At 44.9% G+C, this 20,483-nt stretch overlaps 1 protein-coding gene across 1 annotated transcript in view; it reads left to right on the top strand.

Annotated features, from left to right (window-relative positions):
• The first annotated feature begins 1,161 nt into the window (after positions 1 to 1,161).
• DCTN6 (dynactin subunit 6) overlaps positions 1,162 to 20,483 on the top strand; it is a 30,026-nt gene continuing 10,704 nt past the window's right edge. The window contains exons 1-5 of the mRNA XM_040324607.1: positions 1,162 to 1,280; positions 4,061 to 4,125; positions 4,606 to 4,711; positions 9,587 to 9,675; positions 13,471 to 13,518. Of these exons, the coding sequence (XP_040180541.1) occupies positions 1,240 to 1,280; positions 4,061 to 4,125; positions 4,606 to 4,711; positions 9,587 to 9,675; positions 13,471 to 13,518 (349 nt within the window). The 5' untranslated portion in view covers positions 1,162 to 1,239. The remainder of the gene's footprint in view (positions 1,281 to 4,060; positions 4,126 to 4,605; positions 4,712 to 9,586; positions 9,676 to 13,470; positions 13,519 to 20,483) is intronic.

Raw genomic sequence — 20,483 nt, 5'->3', positions numbered from 1 at the left:
CCACCTAGTGGCCAGCGTAAATATGTAACTAAGATACGATGGCGTAAGAGACTTACGCCAGTCGGATCTTAGCCTAATTTTGGCGTATCTTGCTTTCTGAATACAAAAAGAAGATACGCCGGCGCAGCTTTGAATTTACGCGGCGTATCAATAGATACGCCGGCGTAAATTCTTGCTGAATCTAGCCCAGAAGATTTACCTGTGGGATACAACAGTGGATGCAATTTTAAGTGAAGTATTCATCTGCAAAGGGATGGGGTGGACTAGCTTAGAGCTGTGTGCTTTGTTTAAAAGTGTACTTATCCTTTAAAGCAGTAGTAAACCGCTGCAGAAAAAAAAGCACATGTAAGAGAATGTCATAAAGTGGTAGTATGCATCGCATACTAGCACATTATGAAATATTTACCTTAGGATGAAGCCCTTTCAGCAGCACCCGGTCACCGCTGAGAGGGTTGACATCTCAAACATATCAAAGCCCCCACAGCAGGCTCTCCCGGAGTTACTTCCAGGTATCGCTGTGACTGGCTGACGCTGCAATGACATCACTCCCGCGGGAGCCGCCGGTACTGGCACGTCAGCTGAAGCAACGTTTGTGCCGTTGCTTCAGCGCATGTGCTGATTTCTATCATCCAAACGTGGATGCTGTTTTTTCATTTTGCTCGCACGTGATTGGGTATTCTTGTCAGAGCTTTTTCTCATTTACTAAGCTCTGAAGCAAGTGCACTTGCGGTGCAGTCTATGTGTTTTTGATGAAGCGTAGAAACGCAATGGTTTACATCCGGTGTGAACTGATCCTAAAAGCTGTTTCATCTCTGTTTTGTGCAGGTCAGAAGGATTCCCCATTATTTTCTGTACTGGTAACAGGACTGCAAAAAAGAAAACATCACAGACATTCAAACCTTTCCCCATTTAAAAAAAATATTCTGTCTCGAATTCCACTAACTACACTGACTATGTACAAGTGCACGTGCTTGTGATAATACACATTTAGAACTAGCAGTTGCCGATGATTATTTCTAAAAGGACCACACAGCACATCTATAATGGACAACCCTAAACAGCTCTGCTGTGGCACGTGTTCCGAAACTCGTGATGTCAACAATTCCTGCCGCAGCACTTCCGCGTTCCAACTCTCTTCTTGCGTTCCATTTGATTAGTAGTGCCTTCGTCGCGTTCTAAAGCTGATGTTGGTAAGGGGGAATAAGCTGATCGCCGAGCTGCCACTCCTTCCCCGGAAAGATGGCGGATCTACTGAAGCAAGCTCATTTGCAGCAGAAGAGGTGACAGTTGTTATCATTTACAAATACTGTGATGAGTGTGCATGTGTAATTCGTAGAATAGGTAGAAAGGCATTCCTCTTTAATAGAAAGCTATCTTTGTTCACCTACTATGTATACATTTGCTTTGTATTCTGAAGATGAAGGTTTCTGTTGTGTGGACTATGATGGTGATCTATGACAATATTCAAATAGGGGATTATGATTGCTGGTTGTGTGTAAAAAAAATTGTTGTGCCAGCCGGTCCTGGAAAATGAAGGTATTTATCATAACATGGAGGATTCCATACAATTTTACTATCCTTGGTTCTGTTTGGCGACACTGGTGTTTCATCAGATTAGGTGACCTGTCAAAAAGTGACGTTTCGTTGCTGCCATCTTGCTACACCCTGCACTCCTCCATAGTAAGGATACACTGAGAAGGGGGTAAACAGACATCTTGTTACACCCACCAGAGTTTTAGAACTCTGTGTAAATGTTTAGATGTTGAATTTTAAAAGCTGCGAACTTCTGTCAGATTGACAAACCTATAAGATCAACACGCTTGCCGCAGCTTTTAAAATGTAATAAACACTAAGACGGAATTGTAAGTACTGTATTTCACTATATAATTTCAGTTTACTGTTAAAAAAACTTGTAGAATGCAAAACTCCGGTGGGTGTAACAAGATGGCCTCTTACCCCCTTCTCTGTATATCCTTACTATGGACGAGGGCAGGGTGTAGCAAGATGGCCAACTACCCCCCTTCTCAGTATATCCTTACTATGGACGAGTGCAGGGTGTAGCAAGATGGCCAACTACCCCCTTCTCTGTATATCCTTACTATGGACGAGGGCAGGGTGTAGCAAGATGGCCACTTACCCCCTTCTCTGTATATCCTTACTATGGACGAGTGCAGGGTGTAGCAAGATGGCCAACTACCCCCTTCTCTGTATATCCTTACTATGGACGAGTGCAGGGTGTAGCAAGATGGCCAACTACCCCCTTCTCTGTATATCCTTACTATGGACGAGTGCAGGGTGTAGCAAGATGGCCACTTACCCCCTTCTCTGTATATCCTTACTATGGACGAGTGCAGGGTGTAGCAAGATGGCCAACTACCCCCCTTCTCAGTATATCCTTACTATGGACGAGTGCAGGGTGTAGCAAGATGGCCAACTACCCCCTTCTCTGTATATCCTTACTATGGACGAGTGCAGGGTGTAGCAAGATGGCCACTTACCCCCCTCTCAGTATATCCTTACTATGGACGAGTGCAGGGTGTAGCAAGATGGCCACTTACCCCCTTCTCAGTATATCCTTACTATGGACAAGTGCAGGGTGTAGCAAGATGGCCAACTACCCCCTTCTCAGTATATCCTTACTATGGACGAGTGCAGGGTGTAGCAAGATGGCGGCGACGAAAACTTCACTTCTGTTTACAATTTCTGACGGGTCCCCACATCACCCCGGCAGTCTAAGGGTGACCATACACAAAACAACCGGATTGCACAATCCTTGTATAGTCTTATATAATCAAAACACCCAGGCCCTTACATTATATAGTAGATCTAAAGAAGATTGTATAGTTTATGGTTAGCTTAAGAGCTTATCTCTGGTGTTTGTGGTCATTGCACTGTAGCAGTAGGTTGCTAGTTCAGCACATCTGTTCATTTGAGACACAGACAGAAAGATTAGACCCTGGATTGGTCACACACCAGGGTACAGGTGTATTCAGACACTAGATCAAACCCACCTATTCTGCCAGGATGCTGTCAAATCTGACAGCCAATCATAGGCAGCAGATACTTTCCCTGCCCTGCTGCCACACATTATCCTCCGGATTATCCTCCTGTTGGTATGTTTATCATAATACGAGGTGATCCACAGTATAAAAAGTGAGAAATCCACCCCTCCCCCACATAACACATCCTGGTAATATACAATGAACTGTGGATCACCTCATATTATGATTAACATAACATATGATAAACATGTCCAATCTAGATATGTAAATAACCTGTCACTCAAAGCAAGGAGAGAGGAAAGGACTTTTTATTAAGACAGGTTTTTATCTGGAAGTCTGTTACCGTATTTATCGGCGTATACCGCGCACTTTTTTGCCCTGAAAATCAGGGCAAAATCGTGGGTGCGCGATATACGCCGATACCCGCTTTCCCGCACCGAGTTTGAATACTGCGCCGGCATATACCGAGCGCAGTACACTCGTGTATAGTCGGCAGGCTCTGCTCCTCTCGCGCTCACGTCCTGGACGTACAGGACGTGAGCGCGAGAGTAGCCGAGCCTGCCCGACTATACACGAGTGTACTACGCTCGGTATTTGCAATTGCCGGCGCAGTATTCTAACTTGGCGCGGGGAGGACGCCGCAGAAGGATGCCGAACCCGATGAAGAGGACACCCGAAGCCGCAGACGGACGCCGGACCCGACGAGGCCGCCGATGGCCGCTGCGCAAGACACCAAAATCTTTTTTTACAGGAATGTCGGGTCCACTTTAGGGGTGCGCGCTATAGGCCGGAGCGCGCAATAACCCGATAAATACGGTAATTTTCACTGAACAATAAAAGAGGATTGCTCAGCGCTGGATTAACTCTGTGTGGCAAGACTGGGCACAGATGATAGGAAATCTTATTCTCTACATTGTGACATAAAAAAAAAAAATTGGGTTTACATCCACTTTAAGGTTTCCTAAAATAAGACTTTGAAATTTGGGTAAAATAAAAGACGTATGATTTATGGGCGTTGTGTCAAAACCGTCATCCTAATCTTTGTTTTTTGTCTTCAGTGTTAAAATTGCTCCAGGAGCTGTTGTGTGCGTGGAAAGTGAAATCAAAGGGGATGTGACAATAGGTCAGTACACATTTAATTCTCTCTGCTACATGTTATTTAAAACAGTATTAGACCCTGAAAATATATATATAATATATTGCAGCTTATTAGTTCTTGAATGTGGTGGCTGCATCCTTTTATTTTATTTTTTATTTATTTTTTTACACCCAATGATGTGGCCAATAGCACACCTCTTGTTTTAGGCACCCTTCACACCTGAGCGACACTGCTGTGTCATGGTTTTTCCTATATTGTAAAGCCAGATTTATCAGCAACTGGTCATCATTTTATATTTTCAGTTGCTAATATAGATTATTATTAATATTTGTGTTATATGATTAGCTTGCTTTTTATCAATTTTCTATATAGAATTGTGTGTTTTGTGAGGTTTACGGTTGACTTAATTTTAAACTAGGTTTTTAGGCTAAAAATGTGTTGGGATGATCTATCCCATCTATCTCATCATATTCTGTTATCCTTGTCTCCTTGCCTCTCACACAGGTCCAAGAACTGTGGTTCATCCCAAAGCGCGGATATATGCTGAAGCAGGACCAATTATTATTGGTGAAGGCAATCTAATAGAAGAGCAGGCTGTTATACGAAATGGGTAAAGTATATGGCATAAAAGATGATATTCCTGTTCTGTGTGTGTATAGAAGGTATAGAAGGAAGTAATTGTTAAAGTGCTTCAGTCACCCTGAAAAAAAAAATGTAAGCCACATTGCAAAAGAGGAGTTCTGTTCTATACCAGTTCACTAGGAGGTGACTCTGATCTTCCCTCCCTCTGGAACTTCCACATCCAACATATTTCCAGGGTGTGTGGAATGCTGAATCTTTGCCCGTCAGAAAAGCTTGAGATTTTGATACTGTAAAGTTCAGGGGTCCTCAAACTACGGCCCTCCAGTTGTTCAGGAACTACAATTTCCATCATGCCTAGTCATGTCAGTCTTGCAATGCCTCATGGGATGTGTAGTTCCGCAACAGCTGGAGGGCCGTAGTTTGAAGATCCCTGGTAAAGTTAGTGCAGATAGGATTTATGACTATACGGCACATGCCAAGTTGGTGGTGGCAAACGTTCCATAGTTCTAAGATCTGATTTGGCTTGAAACCAATACAACTGTTAGGCCCCGTACACACGACCGGTTTTCTCGGCAGAATTCAGCAAGAAACTCGATGGGAGACGTATTCTGCCGAGAAAACCGGTCGCGTGTACACTTTTCGTCGAGAAACCCGTCGGGAAACTCGTCGAGCCAAAAAGAGAGCATGTTCTCTATTTCCTTGTTGGGCAATGGGAACATTTGGCTCGACGAGTTTTCTGACAGCCGAACAAGGAACTCGACGAGCAAAACGATGTGTTTTGCCCGTCGAGTTTCTCGGCCGTGTGTACGCGGCCTTAGAAGACGGCATATGACTTTAATTTTTCAGCCAAATATTCGGGCTGAAATGGTGAACCAGGATGCACCGGACCCTTGCTGGGAGCCGCATGAGGCAATGGTGTGAACCCAGCCTTAGACCCCTTTCGCCTTAGCGCTAAAAAAAGCGCCTGGAAGATGGCTCATCGGCAATCCCAATCTGAAAGCCCAAGTGCTTTCGCACTGGCAGGGCGTGAAAAAAAGTCCTGCAAGCAGCTTCTTTGCAGAACTTGGAGCAGTAGGGGAAGCCCTAACAGCTGTAGCTTACATAAAGAAACAAAGGGGCCCCGGATCTCCTCAACTGATGCTTCCTGCAGAGGAGCATTGCCGCTCATTTTCAGCGTTTGACCTAGAAGGTACATTAAACTCCTTGCAGAATTTGTAGTCTGGAAAGAGTTGAAGCAATCAGAACTGCAGCTAAATCACCAAATTTTCCAGAAAATAAAAGAGAAGTTTTTTACATTGAATGTAGATTTGTTTAATTCCAGTGCAAATACCCAACTGAAAAATGTCCAATCTCTACAAGAGAAAAATAGTTGCCAGTGTATGGAGCCATTTTACAGGTTTTGGACATTCCAGCATGGTATACCTTCCTTCCTCCTTCTCCCTCTACTGTCCAAAGTAATCCAGAACATCTGGAATGACAGAGCCATGTTAATATTGATTGCCCCTTATTGGCCACTAGGGGCACAGGTGAAAGTCTCTATTGATTAAGTGAGAATCCTCTTTAAAGCGGAGCTCCACCCTAAAGTGGAACTGCCGCTGATCGGAACCCCCCCCCCTCCGGTGTCACATTTGACACCTTTCAGGGGGAGGGGCGTGCAGATACCTGTCTAAACAGGTATTTGCACCCACTTCCGGCCACACAGTCTCGGGCAGATTGCGGGCATGACGTCGCCCCCCCTTGTGTTCTGGGAACACTCAGCTGCCAGTACACAGCGGGAGCCAATCGGCAGGCGTAGCGCGACTCGCGCATGCGCCGTAGGGAACCGGGCAGTGAAGCCGGAGCGCTTCACTTCCTGGTTCCCTCACCGAGGATGGCGGGGGGAGCAGCAGAGTGACGAGCGATCGCTCGTCCTCTGCTGCGGACGGCGCTGGACTCCAGGACAGGTAAGTGTCCTAATATTAAAAGTCAGCAGCTGCAGTATTTGTAGTTGCTGGCTTTTAATTTTTTTTTTTTTCAGCGCACATCCGCTTTAAATTCTGGTCAATGTATAAGACTTACTTTATCATGGGCCAATAATGCACCCCAAGGTGCAGGAGCCAAGCCCAGTGCCTTAATAGAAACATTCACAGGCACTACATTTATCAGATCAAGTGATTGAAACAATTATAGCAAATTGGAGCGCATGTGCTCTGATGGAATGGCATACCCATGTCGTTCGTTCAGTGGCGTGCTGTAAACAGTGACTTCCGGGCGGATGCGCAGGAGTAAAGTTATCGCTGGCGCGGCCATTTCTATCGCTGAAGACCGGGTGAAGATGGAAGCATTGGTAGTGTGATGCTGGAGTGCTTCGTTTTCCAGTAAGTCTGTCATAATGTGCTAGTATGCGATGCATACTAGCACATTATAACTTCAAGTGATTGTAAAGGCAGAAGATTTTTTATCCTAATGCATTCTATGCATTAGGATAAAAAGCCTTCTGTGTGCAGCAGCCCCCCTTATACTTACCTGAGGTCCATCTAGATCCAGCGATGTAGGATTGTCTCGGCTGCCCGGGACCCCCCTCCTCATTGGCTGAGACAGCAGCACGGTGCCATTGGCTCCCGCTGCTGTAAGTCAAAGTCAGTCAGCCTACTTGGAGATCACTAAAGAATGGAGAAACTCGGAACAACTTTTTTATATTGGAGGCAGGTGCTAAAAAAGTGGCATGGAGGATCCAAAAGCTCTATCTCAACGGTACATAAGGTATGTAGTAAGAGGAATATTAATTTTAGCTTTTCCAGGAAACATCAGAACACTAAAAGCCCTCACAGCTTCTTGGGCAGAAAATTTGAGGGCAACACTAGAGCAGATTTGTCATACTTTTGTCTAGAGGACTTGATCTCCAGTCAGGACCAGACTTTGCAGGAAAGTCCTGTAAGCAGTGGTCCCATCCTAAGTAAGTTTTGATTTCTCGCTTATTCTCTCATGTATTTTCCTGGAAGATGATTGGGGAAAATTAAGTTAGTAACTTAATTTCCAAGAATCTTTAGCAGACTGTGGGCTAGATTCACATAGATTACGGGGATCTAAAGATCCGCTAATCTATGTGATTTACGATCCGCCGGTGCAATTTAGCGAGGCCAGTGCAGTATTCACAAAGCACTTACCTCGAAAATTGCACTGTCGGATCGTAACTACCCCGGGGGAATTCAAATTCCGCGGCTAGGAGGAGTGTACAATTTAAATCGGGCGCGTTCCTGCGCCGATTTAACTGCGCATTCGCCGCCGGCGAAATTTCCCAGTGCGCATGCTCCAAATGACGTCGCTAGGACGTCATTGTTTTCGGCGGCAACGTCAATTACGGACATCCGTATTCCAGACCGACTTACGCAAACGACGTAAAAATTTGAAACTCGGCGCGGGAACGACGGCCATACTTAACATTAGCTACCCCTCATATAGCAGGGGTAACTATCCGCCGGAAAAAGTCGAACGCAAACGACGTTAAAAAAAAGCGACGGGCGGGCGTTCGTTTCTGAATCGGCGGTTCTCCTCATTTGCATATCCGACACGTAAAAGGCCGGGGGGAGATTGCAGCCTAAGATACGACGGTGTAAGTCACTTATTCCAGTCGGATCTAAGGGAGATCTATGCGGAACTGATTCTTATGAATCAGTCGGATCTCAGAGATACGACGGCGGATCAGGAGATCCGCCGTCGTATCTCTTTGTGAATCTGGCCCTGTGTATTTTGAGTATATATTTTTTCCTAATAGTTGCAGTTTGACCTCTTCAGGACCACCCGCCCACATTGTACTGTTGACAGGCGGCTCCTAAAGACACAGAGACGTACCTGTACATGCCTGGTTTCTTCTGACACAGCAGGTGTTTGTCAGCAAGTCCCGGCCAATGATCTATGGCCGGTACCTGCTGATCGGTTGTAATCACAGCCCAGAGCCTTTTGTTGACAATCAACACAGGGCTCTGTACAGAGGAAACGATCTCTGGAGCTGAAGTGGTTAAGCTTTGCCTTCAGTTCTCTTGTATTACTTAGACTAAAGCCTCGTACACACGATAGGTTAACCAGAGGACAACGGTCTGAAGGACCGTTGTCCTAGGTTAACCAATGAAGCTGACTGATGGTCCGTCACGCCATAGGTTAAATAACCGATCGTGTCAGAACGCGGTGACGTAAAACACAACGACGTGCTGAAAAAAACGAAGTTCAATGCTTCCAAGCATGCGTCGACTTGATTCTGAGCATGCGTGGATTTTTAACCGATGGTCGTGCCTACTAACTTTTTTTTAACCTATGGTTAAATAACCTATGGGGCCCACACACGATCGGTTTTGACCGATGAAAACGGTCCTTCAGACCGTTGTTCTCTGGTTAACCTATCGTGTGTTCGAGGCCTAACGAGTAGCTGGGGCTTTTTTTATTGGGATATGAGTCTTGTGTTTTCTCTTATAGGTGGACAGATCCACACAGTAATGTTCTGTCCTGAAAGATTCTTGAAAACTAAGTTCTCAGATAACTAATGGTGGTTATTTTTTTTTTTTTAATGGTTTATTTTTTTATTATTACTTGCCTTCTCTGCGGTTGGCTGGGTGTTTTGAATCTGAAGGGTTGATACTTTGATGGGCATTTGTCTCTTCTTTCTGTGTTAATTGTAAAACTGGAGCAGCCAGAATCTGGAGCAGCTGTGCATAACAGCCAGTCAGCATTTATCTTTCATCTTTACCAATCGTAGAAAATGATTGGTTGCCATGCACAGCTGCTCTAGATTCTGGTTACTCCAGTATTGATAAATTCCCCTATAATGCCAATAATAATTTTTCACTCGTTGTGTCAATTTTTCCCAGATGGCATTACCTAAACCTAAAGTGTGTGTGTTTTTTTTTTTTTTTTTTATTTTTTTTATCAGTTATCCTGAAAATATTGCACCTGACTCAGAAGACGTGGAGCCAAAAACCATGGTCATCGGTACCAACAATGTGTTTGAAGTTGGATGCTGTATCCATTAAGCAAATATCAGTTAAATTGTGTGTGAGATTAGCTTTACTCTATTCTTAAAGTGGAACTTTTCCCAAAAGCCTAAGCGATCAGAGCGGAAGTTCACCCCCTACTCCCTCTTTGCCTGCAGCCTTCCAGGACACGTCGCAGGTCCCAGAAGGTTGCAGGACCATTCAGAAAGTGCAGCTGGAAACCATTAGTAAACATACCAGGTCAGGGGACCCGAAGACTCGGCTCGAGTGAGGACAGCACTGGATCCCCGGATAGGTAAGTGTCCTTTAAGAGTATTTGTAGCTTTTTAAATTTTTTGAGGGGACTGAAGTTCCACTTTAACTAATAAAGCTGGCCTTATACCAGTGTTTCTCAACCTTTTTTTTTAGTCAAGTCACCCTTAAAAAGTATTTTCGGTCTAGAGGCACCCCAGCCTATGTCTTGGTTCACATTACTGTGTGTCGAGGAACACGGACAAAACTGTGCACGTTCCTGACACGCAGACAACCGTGCTGCTCTTTAGCAGAAGCTCAGTGGTGCCATTAATTCTTAATGGTAGGCCATACATTGGCAAACACTTGGTGTTTTTGGTGCCGCGCAATTTAAAAAACAAAAAGGGTCTGGTATTTCCTTCGCTGCATTTCTGGAGGTAGGACAGCCCATTGAAATGAATAAGCTGCCCTTGATGCAGCCTTGGTCACGTGAGTTTGGGGCGGGGGAGGGTTAGTAAAACCATGCTGTTGAGCTGTTTTTACCACCTCCAACTGCTTTTTATCTTCAGAGGCAGCAACTGGGGATGAACACATGCCGTGGCTAGAAGTATTACCCCCTGGTAAATGCCAGGAAGCTGTGTGCGTTGTATGCTGTTGTGGTGTGGTGATGCTGCATTTAGGTGGCTAAAACAGGGGGTGAGGAGGTGACATGTTGCCTTTTCACCACCTGTCAAATGCCTCTATCTGAGCATGGACCGCTTTTGAGAGGAGCGGCAGTCCTTGTTGCTATTACGAACAAGCTCTAAAAAAGTACTAAAAGTGCTTGTACAGCAATTGGGGTCAGGATTAAAAGTTTTATATATATATATATATATATATATATATATATATATATATATATATATATATATATATATATATATATATATATATACACACACACACCAATATACTTGCATATAAACGTGCACACATTTATGCACATAAAACACACACACAATCTCATATACACAGCTTCACAAATTCAAGCTAGGTGGTACTGCACAGCACACACTCAGGAAGATACCTCCCCTGATTTCACATTCCCACAGTCATCATGTAGAGTTCGGCTGGGAATTGGGAGTCTGCTCTTATCTCACAGCATTTCTCTACCAGGATGTCACGACACCCCTGACAACCTCAGGCAGCACCCCGATTGAGAAAGGCTGCCTTGCAATAAAAGATTTTTGCTTTTTTATGTTGTTCAGCCTGGGTTAAATGAAAAAAATATAATAAATCCCTCTGAATCCCTTTGCTAAGCATATTGTATTCTGATACCTGGCAGCGGCAACTGTCAGAGTACCCAAACAGCGGCTGCGTCTTATTGGATGATTTTTTTTATTTTTTCACAAGAGGATTAGAAGCAAGAGCTACAGTGTAAAAAAGAGAAGAGAGGCGCCTCTAAGTGTAGGAATATGTTTACATTTAATTAAGGTACAACATTTAGCAACTCACATGGTTGATGATTAAAAGAGGCACATCTAAGTATGCAGGCATCCGGGGTAAATCTGTCCGCATAGACCATCCTCCACACTGTTGGCTCTCACCTCTGTCAGTCTGCAATCGTGACCAGGAAGACTACCCTGCAGTAGAGCGATTGAACCGCTCGTACAGCGCAGCGTGGATGGAACGACGTCCATGGCGGCGCGGAGGATGGTCTATGTGGACAGCTTTACCCCGGATGTCTGCATACTTAGATGTGTCTGTTTTATTCATCAACCATGTGAGTTGCTAAATGTTGCACCTTCATTAAAGAGGAACTGCAGTCTGCTCACATAATTTGTAATGAAAACATCTTTGCATAATATTTTATATATACTGTGATTTTGTACTTGCCAAATATGCTGCAGAAATCTCCCTCCACTGAGTCTGGCTGCAGCCATTTTAACTGTGGGCAGCTGAAGCTGCTGCATGTTCACTTCCTGGATTTACACAGAGACACACCTTCAGCTCATCCCCCTCCCTTCCTGGCAAACTCTCAGGCCCCGTACACACGTCCGAGGAACTCGACGTGCCAAACACATTGAGTTCTGTGTTGAAGCCGCCGAGGATCTCGGCGGGCCAACTTTTCTCATTGAACAACGAGGAAGTAGAGAACATGTTCTCTATTTGGCCCGACGAGTTCCTCGTCGGCTTCCTCGGTGAAAAGTGTACACACGACCGAGTTTCTCGGCAGAATCCAGCTCCGATCGAGTTTCTGGCTGAATTCTGCCGAGAAACTCTGTCGTGTGTACGGGGCCTCAGGAGGGTTGGAGAGAGAGCTGTGCATGATGTCATAAGCCTAGGCTTTTTACCAGACAAGAAACAGGAAGTGGGCTGTATAAGGTATTTACTGGCAGGAAAAAAACGTTTTTTACTATCCAAAGTTAAAACAACAATGGCAGAAGATGGATTGAAAAATGACTGAAGGTCAGCTTTTAAATGTAACCATATTGCTACACTTGGAGGCCTCTGTTCTGTTTTATACTCAGTTGTGACATGACGCTTCTCTTATAGCAAGCCATCGCTTGTATATCAAGGCAAAATTTATTGAAAATTTTTGCCTGTCTTGCAAAACGCTCTCAAGCAAAGGTTTTACTGTATGTTGTTGCTACAGCTATACTGTAGCACAGCTGTAAAATAAAAAAAATATATAATAGAAAAATATGTATATAGCTGGTGATTTAGCTTGAAGATCACCGTCTTTTGGCTACTAGCAGTAAATAAGAGATGGGAGCTTGCCCACACATGGCTGGTCCAATTGGTGAGCATGAATAAGTTATCCCTGCTCTACCTACACAATTATCTAATAAAAATGAAGAAATAACTAACAAATCGGAGCCGGTTCACACTGGGGCGACTTGGGATCCGACTTGAAGTCGCCTCAAGTCGTCCCAAGTCGCGCTGTCGAGAAAAACAATGCAAGTGAATGGGAGCTTGCCCACACATGGCTGGTCCAATTGGTGAGCATGAATGAGTTATCCCTGCTCTACCTACACAATTATCTATTAAAAAATGAATAAATAACTAACAAATTAATGTTACTATGAGTTGTTTAAAGCAAAATAGTAGATGGATGCTGAACTGTGTAACTTGCTTATCAAAAATGTGTAATTTTATTTTTAACAAATCCAGGTCGCTGACCCTAGTTTTCTCCACTGTAGTTAAGAAGTACACTTTAGTTGGCAAACATCCATCATAGATTGCAGTATACAGTAGAAGAGCCGTCAACATTGCAGGAGAAATGCTAGAACATTCTTTAAACAGGAACATTTGGCTCTGCTGGTTGCTTCTCTTAAGGAAAAGAAGACAACGGGGCGCATTAAATGAGCAGATCCAGTCTAGGCTATTCAAAAACAAAAAGTTTGGGTAAGATATTTGTACTAGCTAATGAAAAATATTTTTCGTGAAGTTGTTTCTTTGAGCATAATCGTATGATTCTTGTTGGCAAAGGTCTTCTCTAAAGCAGGTGTTTTACACATATTGGGTAGATGGAGATTATTGCTTTACTGATTTTCGAAAATAGCTTGTAAATGCACAATACCCCTAAATAGACCTTAATAACAACATCTAGATTCTCATGCAATGAAGATGGGAGACAACAATGTAATTGAATCAAAAGGTAAGCTGTTACTTTTTATCCATTATTACTTGTTTATAGAATGTAAAATATTAGGGTTGATTTACTAAATCTGGAGAGTGCACAATCTGCTGCAGCTCTGCATGGTAGCCAATTGGCATCCAACTTCAGCTTGTTCAATTAAAGGGGTTGTATACTATGCATTAAGGTGAAAAAGCACCTTGCTGTGTCTGGCCCCACTAAGCTGCCGTTTTACTTCCTGAGCCCCGAATTTCCGTGGGCGCGATCCCACATCGCTTTCCCCACATCCTGTCGGCTCTTCATTAGATAAGTTGATGGCAGCACAGCCATTGTCTCCCGTTGTCAATCAATTTCAATGACGCGGCCGCCGGGGGGGGGGGGGGGGGTCCGAGTCATACACTCAGCGACTATGGACGCCGAGTGTATGACACAGGAGCGCGCCCGCAAGGTAACCCCCTTGGGAGAGAGCTTTACAGAGGGAGTTAGCTATTGCATGGAAGAGCCGAGAGAGCCACCGTGGGACCCCAGAAGAGTATGATCAGGGCCACTCTGCAAAACAAACTGCACAGTGGAGGCAAGTATGACATGTTTGTTAGTTTAAATTTTTTTTTTTAACCTTTAGTACCACTTTTAAGCTTTGACAATAAACCTGGAAGTCAATTAGTTTCTATGCACAGTTGCATTAGATTTTGCACGCTCCAGTTTGTTTTAGTAAATCAACCCTGGTGTCTTTGTTATCTGTTGCTTGTAAAATGACTGCTGTGGCTTGGCAAATACCTAAACAAAGACGTTTGTGTGAGTTGAACATCCACATGTACTGTATTTGTGATCTATACAACTTCTGCAAAAAGGGGAAATGATTCTATGGGTGGGTGTGCACAACGCTTGTGGCTCATGGGTAGGGCCAGGACAAAGGGTGGGCAAGAGGGGTGGCTGCCCTGGGCACTGTAGTATCATGTGAAGAGGGAGGGGGCACCATGGTGAGATGGGGGGGATTTGTGTTGGGCGGGGGAATTTGGCGGGCAGCAGGGAGTAAGAATTGGTGCTAGGAAAGGTGATTTGGGGGGATCTGCGTTGGGAGGGGGAAGAGGAGTTGTGCTAGAAGAAGTGATATGGTAGAGGGGATTTGTGCTGGGAGAGGAAATTATTATGGAGGGAATTTGTGCTAGCAGGGATGATTGTAGGGTATTTGTGCTAGGAGGGGTAATTTTAGGTGGAATTTGTACTGGGAAGGGGAGTTTAAAGTGGGGTGGAGAGGATGTATACTCGGAGGCAACATTTGAGGGGTATAGGATTTGTGCTAGGAGAGTGATTTTTTTTTTGGGGGGGGGGGGGGGGGGATTTGAGGAAAGGGGTGATTTTGGCAAAGATTTGAGCTGGGAGAGGCAATTGCAGTAGGGGTGGATTTGTCCTGGGAGAAGGAGCAATTTATTCTTAGGGGTAAGCATACAGATTAGTGCTAATTTTTCATTTTTTTTATTGTCGGTTTGTATTTAATATTACTGGAGTTTGGGTAGTATGTGTGTAGCACTGGACTGAAACCAAATGAGTTGCCAAAAATCCTGCCCTCTGGAAGAGAACCCTACTTGTTGCCATCTTTGTCTAAAAGTGTAATTTATATAATCCAGTGCTGAAATTACCTCAATGACGTATATTAAATCGAATGACAGACATGATAAAGATGTTCTTATATGGATGCCATCTTTCATATGCAGTGCCTTGCAAAAGTATTCACCCCCCTTGGCATTTTTCATGTGTTTGTTGCCTCACAACCTGAAAAAAAAAAGAAAGTTTGAGGATTTGCATCATTTAATTTACAGAACACGCCCACAACTTTGAAGATGTGTTTTTTCATTTTTTTTTTTTTATTGTGAAGCAAACAACAAATAGGAAAAAATACCAGAAAAAGTCAATGTACATAACTATTCACCCCCCCCCCCCCCTAAAGTCAATACTTTGTAGAACCACCTTTTGAGGCTATCACAGCTCCAAGTCGCTTTGGATACGTCTCTATGAGCTTGCCACATCTTTCCACTGGGATTTTTGCCCATTCCTCCTTGCAAAACTGCTCCAGCTCCTTCAAGTTGGATGGTTTGCGCTTGTGAACAGCAATCTTTAAGTCTGACCACAGATTTTCTATTAGATTGAGGTCTGGGCTTTGTCTAGGCCATTCCAACACATTTACATGTTTCCCCTTAAATCACTCAAGTGTTGCTTTAGCAGTGTGTTTTGGGTCATTGTCCTGCTGGAAGGTGAACCTCCATCCTAGTCTCAAATCTCACAGAGTTGTACAGGTTTTGCTCAAGAATATCCCTGTATTTAGCACCATCCAACTTTCCCTCAACTCCGACCAATTTCCCAGTCTCAACTGCTGAAAAACATCCCCACAGCATGATGTTGCCGACACCATGTGTTCTTTGGGTGATGTGATTAGTTGGGTTTGCGCCAGATATAGTGTTTTCTTTGATGGCCAACATTTTAGTCTCATCAGACCAGAGCAAACTCAAAACATGCCATTTTGTTTTTTGCTGAAAGTAATGGCTTTCTTCTGGCCACTCTGCCATAAAGCCCAACTCTATGGAGCGTACGGCTTATTGTTGTCCTATGTACAGATACTCCAGTCTCTGCTGTGGAACTCTGCAGCTCCTCCAGGGTTACCTTGGGTCTTTGTGCTGCCTCTCCGTTTAACCCTCCTGGCGGTATCCCCGAGCGTGACTCGGGGTTGATTTTTTTTGGCTAAAATCGGTAACCCCGAGTCACGCTCGGGGTAGCTATGCAGAGCCTGCAGCGTGTGCTGGCTTACCTTCTCCTGGATCCAGCGATGCCACCGCGCTGTGTGAGCGAGCGGGACCTTGCTCGATTCACACAGTGTCCTCCTGTGCCGCCGATCTCCGTTCCCTGCGACGTTACGATGCACGGGAGCGGAGATCGGCGCCAAATTCAAAAAAGTAAACAAACACTATACATACAGTAATCTTATAGATTACAGTACTGTATGTAAAAAATACACACCCCCCTTGTCCCTAGTGGTCTGCCCAGTGTCCTGCATGTTCTTTTATATAATAATAAACTGTTCTGCCTGCAAACTGTGTAGATTGTCCATAGCAACCAAAAGTGTCCCTTTATGTCAAAAGTGGTTTTAGATCAGCTAGAAAACGGCGATAATAAATTAGAATCACTTGCAGAATTGTGCGATAGCGATTTGTGGGGAAATTCGTCATTAAAAAAAAAATAATAATGACAGCAACAATTCTGCAACTGAGCAAATTTCAGTGATTTTGAGTTGATTACATTATTGAATAATTTTTATTATAATTATATTATTATTTGTTATAATTATTTTATTATATTATAATTTATAATTTTGTTTTTAAAAAAATGTCATACCCGGGATGCCTACAAGACTCTTGTTTGGTCAGATTTAAGTGAGTTATTCCTAAAAATTACAGGCCTACAGTATAAAACGCCAAATTTCCTTGCAAATAATGGTACCGCTTTCAGCATCTTTTTTCTGAAAGAATCATACCGCCAGGGAGGTTAAAGCCCTCCTTGCCCGGTCCTTGAGTTTTGGTGTGCAGCCGTCTCTTGGCAGGTTTGAGGTTGCCACGTTCTTTCCATTTGGTTATGATGGGTGCTCCTAGGGATCATCAAAGATATATATATATTTTTTTTTTTTTTTTTTTTTTTTTTTTTATAACCTAACCCTCCCTACTTCCTACCCTACTTCTCAACAACATGGTCCCTTACTTGTTTGGAGAGTTCCTTGGTCTTCATGGCAAGTGTTTGGTTAGTGGTGCCGCTTGCTTAGATGTTGCAGCCTCTGGAGCCTTTCAAAAAGGTGTTCATATGTAATAACAGATCATGTGACACTTAAGCCTCATACACTCGATCGGAACTCCATCTGACTTTTCCGTGGATTTTGGTCCAAAGGGCGTTGGCCGTGAACTTGTTCTGCATACACACGGCATAACTTTTTCAGCCAACATTCACTAAACCACTTGGTTTTTCAGTTCTTTACCGCCAACTTCTGCTATTGTTGTCTGATGTTTAGCATTGGTTCTGAGCATGTGTGTTTGTACTTTTTGGATTTTCATCCGATTGCACTTGTGTATACACGATTGGATGATCCTCCATCGGATATTTGTTGTCCAAAGTTTGAGAGCATGCACAGCAAACATTTGTCCGTTGAAAAACCGAAAACAATTGTCGTTGTTGTCAAAAAGTCAGATTGTGTGTACCGGTGCATTGCCACGAAATGAGATTTGCCATCGGATGAGATGGTCCGCCTCCATCACATCCTATTGGCTCACTCCTGTCACGTGACATATTTAAACGTCAAGTATCGACGCGAACATCAGTCTCAGCTAGGCTATCATAGGGAGAGGATCTCCTCTCCCTGTGATAGCTGAAGCTGCACGGAGCTGGTGCACGGAGCTCACATGGCCTCTGTGGCCCGATTCCGAGAGCGGAATCGGGCCACAGAAGCTCATACATTTACTAGGCTAATAAATGTTCTCCTTTTATTACAATGTCAGGCTAATAAATGTTCTCCTTCATTACAATGTCACTTCGGGATCTACAGCGATATCGGGATCCCTCTGCCCGATAGCGCTGTCATGCCTCCCCGCAAGCGCGATAGATCCACAGCGCTATCGGGATCCCAATGCCCGATAGTGCTGTCAGCGTGCCTCCCGCCAGTGCTAACTACACCCCGCGCCCGCAGCTCTACTCCCCGTCCCCCGTTAAGGCTCAGGGAACGGGGAACAGAAAGTAGAGCATCGGGTGCAGGTAAACTACGCAAATAGCTCCGTGCACCAGCTCCGTGCAGCTTCAGCTATCACAGGGAGAGGAGATCCTCTCCCTATGATAGCCTAGCTGAGACTGATGTTCGCGTCGATACTTGACGTTTAAATATGTCACGTGACAGGAGTGAGCCAATAGGATGTGATGGAGGCGGACCATCTCATCCGATGGCAAATCTCATTTCGTGGCAATGCACCGGCCTTTAGATTACACACAGGTGGACATCATTTCACTAATTATGTGACTTCTGAAGGTAATTGGTTGCACCAGAGCTTTTTATGGGCTTCATAACAAAGGGGGTGAATACATACACGCATGCCAATTATCATTTTTTTATTTCTGAAAAATAGTTTTATGTATATATTTTTCTAAGTTTACTTCACCAACTTGGATAATTGTTTTCTGATCCATCACATATAATTCAGATAAACATTAACCACTTCCCGCCCGGCCTATGGCCGATTTACGTCCGGGAAGTGGTTATGAAATCCTGACAGGACGTTCTAGAACGTCCTGCAGGATTTCATGCCGCGCGCGCCCGTGGGGGCGCGCATCGCGGCGATCGGTGATGCGGGGTGTCAGTCTGACACCCTGCATCTCCGATCTCGGTAAAGAGCCTCCGGCGGAGACTCTTTACCACGTGATCAGCCGTGTCCAACCACGGCTGATCACGATGTAAACAGGAAGAGCCGTCGATGGCTCTTCCTCACTCGCGTCTGACAGACGCGAGTAGAGGATAGCCGATCGGCGGCTCTCCTGACGGGGGGTTAGCGCTGATTGTTTATCAGCGCAGCCCCCCCTCGGATCGCCACACTGGACCACCAGGGATGCCCACCCTGGAGCACCAGGGTGGGCAAAAAAAAAAAAATGACAGAAAAAAAAAAAAAAAAAAGCATAAAGAAAAAAAAAAGATGCCAGTCAGTGCCCACAAATGGGCACTGACTGGCAACCTGGCAAAAATCAGTGCTGCCACCCCAGTGTCCATCAGTGCCACCCCAGTGTCCATCAGCGCCACCCCAGTGTCCATCAGCGCCACCCCAGTGTCCATCAGTGCCACCCCAGTGTCCATCAGTGCCACCCCAGTGTCCATCAGTGCCACCCCACAGTGCCCACCTATCAGTGCCCATCTGTGCCACCCATAAGTATCCATCAGTGCCGCCCATGAGTGCCCATCTGTGCCGCCTATGTGTGCCCATCAGTGCCGCCTATGTGTGCCCATCAGTGCCGCCTATGTGTGCCCATCAGTGCCGCCTATGTGTGCCCATCAGTGCCGCCTATGTGTGCCCATCAGTGCCGCCTATGTGTGCCCATCAGTGTCGCATACCAGCGCCGCCAATCAGTGCCACCTCATCTGTGCCCGTCAGTACTACCTCATCGATGTCCATCAGTGCCATCTCATCGGTGCCCATTAGTGCCGCCATATCAGTGCCCGTAATTGAAAGAGAAAACTTATTTACAAAAAAATTAACAGAAAAAAATAAAAACGTAATTTTTTTTCCAAATTTTCAGCCTTTTTTTAGTTGTTGCGCAAAAAAAAAAAAATCGCAGAGGTGATCGAATACCACCAAAAGAAAGCTCTATTTGTGGGAAAAAAAGGACGCCAATTTTGTTTGGGTACAGTGTAGCATGACCGCGCAATTGCCATTCAAAGTGCGACAGTGCTGAAAGCTGAAAATTGGCTTGGGCGGGAAGCTGCGTAAGTACCTGGTATGGAAGTGGTTAAACTAAAGACTGTAATCTAACAAAATAGGTAAAAAGCCAAGAGGGGTGAATACTTTTGTAAGGCAGTGTATGCAGGGCCGGATTCCAGACAAGGCCAGCAAGGCCAGGCCTCGGGGGGGGCAGTGGGTGCAGGGGCGGCACTGCAGCTGAGAGGAGAGGACACTTTCATTTCGGGAAGCTCCCCCGTCATGTCACGGATGGTGAGAGGAGAGAAAACAGAGGGAAGAGGAGGCCATCTCAATGTAATTTTCGGCAGCAGTACCCCCCCCCCCCCCAGCCTCTCAATGTCATATTCGGCAGCAGAACCCCCCCTGCTTCCCAGTGTCCTGCCAAAAAAGTCCCCCGGTGAATAATGTCCCCCCTGTACTGCGCAGGCAAGGGGGGGGGGGGCATTGAAGGACCCGGCCTTGGGGCGGCAAAAGGAGTAAATCCGGGCCTGAGTGTATGTTGTTACAGTACAG

The sequence above is a fragment of the Rana temporaria genome, chromosome 1, assembly GCF_905171775.1.
Source record: "Rana temporaria chromosome 1, aRanTem1.1, whole genome shotgun sequence".
NCBI lineage: Eukaryota > Metazoa > Chordata > Amphibia > Anura > Ranidae > Rana > Rana temporaria.
Note: the sequence above shows the minus strand (reverse complement) of the source record. Positions and strands in the feature narration are given on the sequence as shown.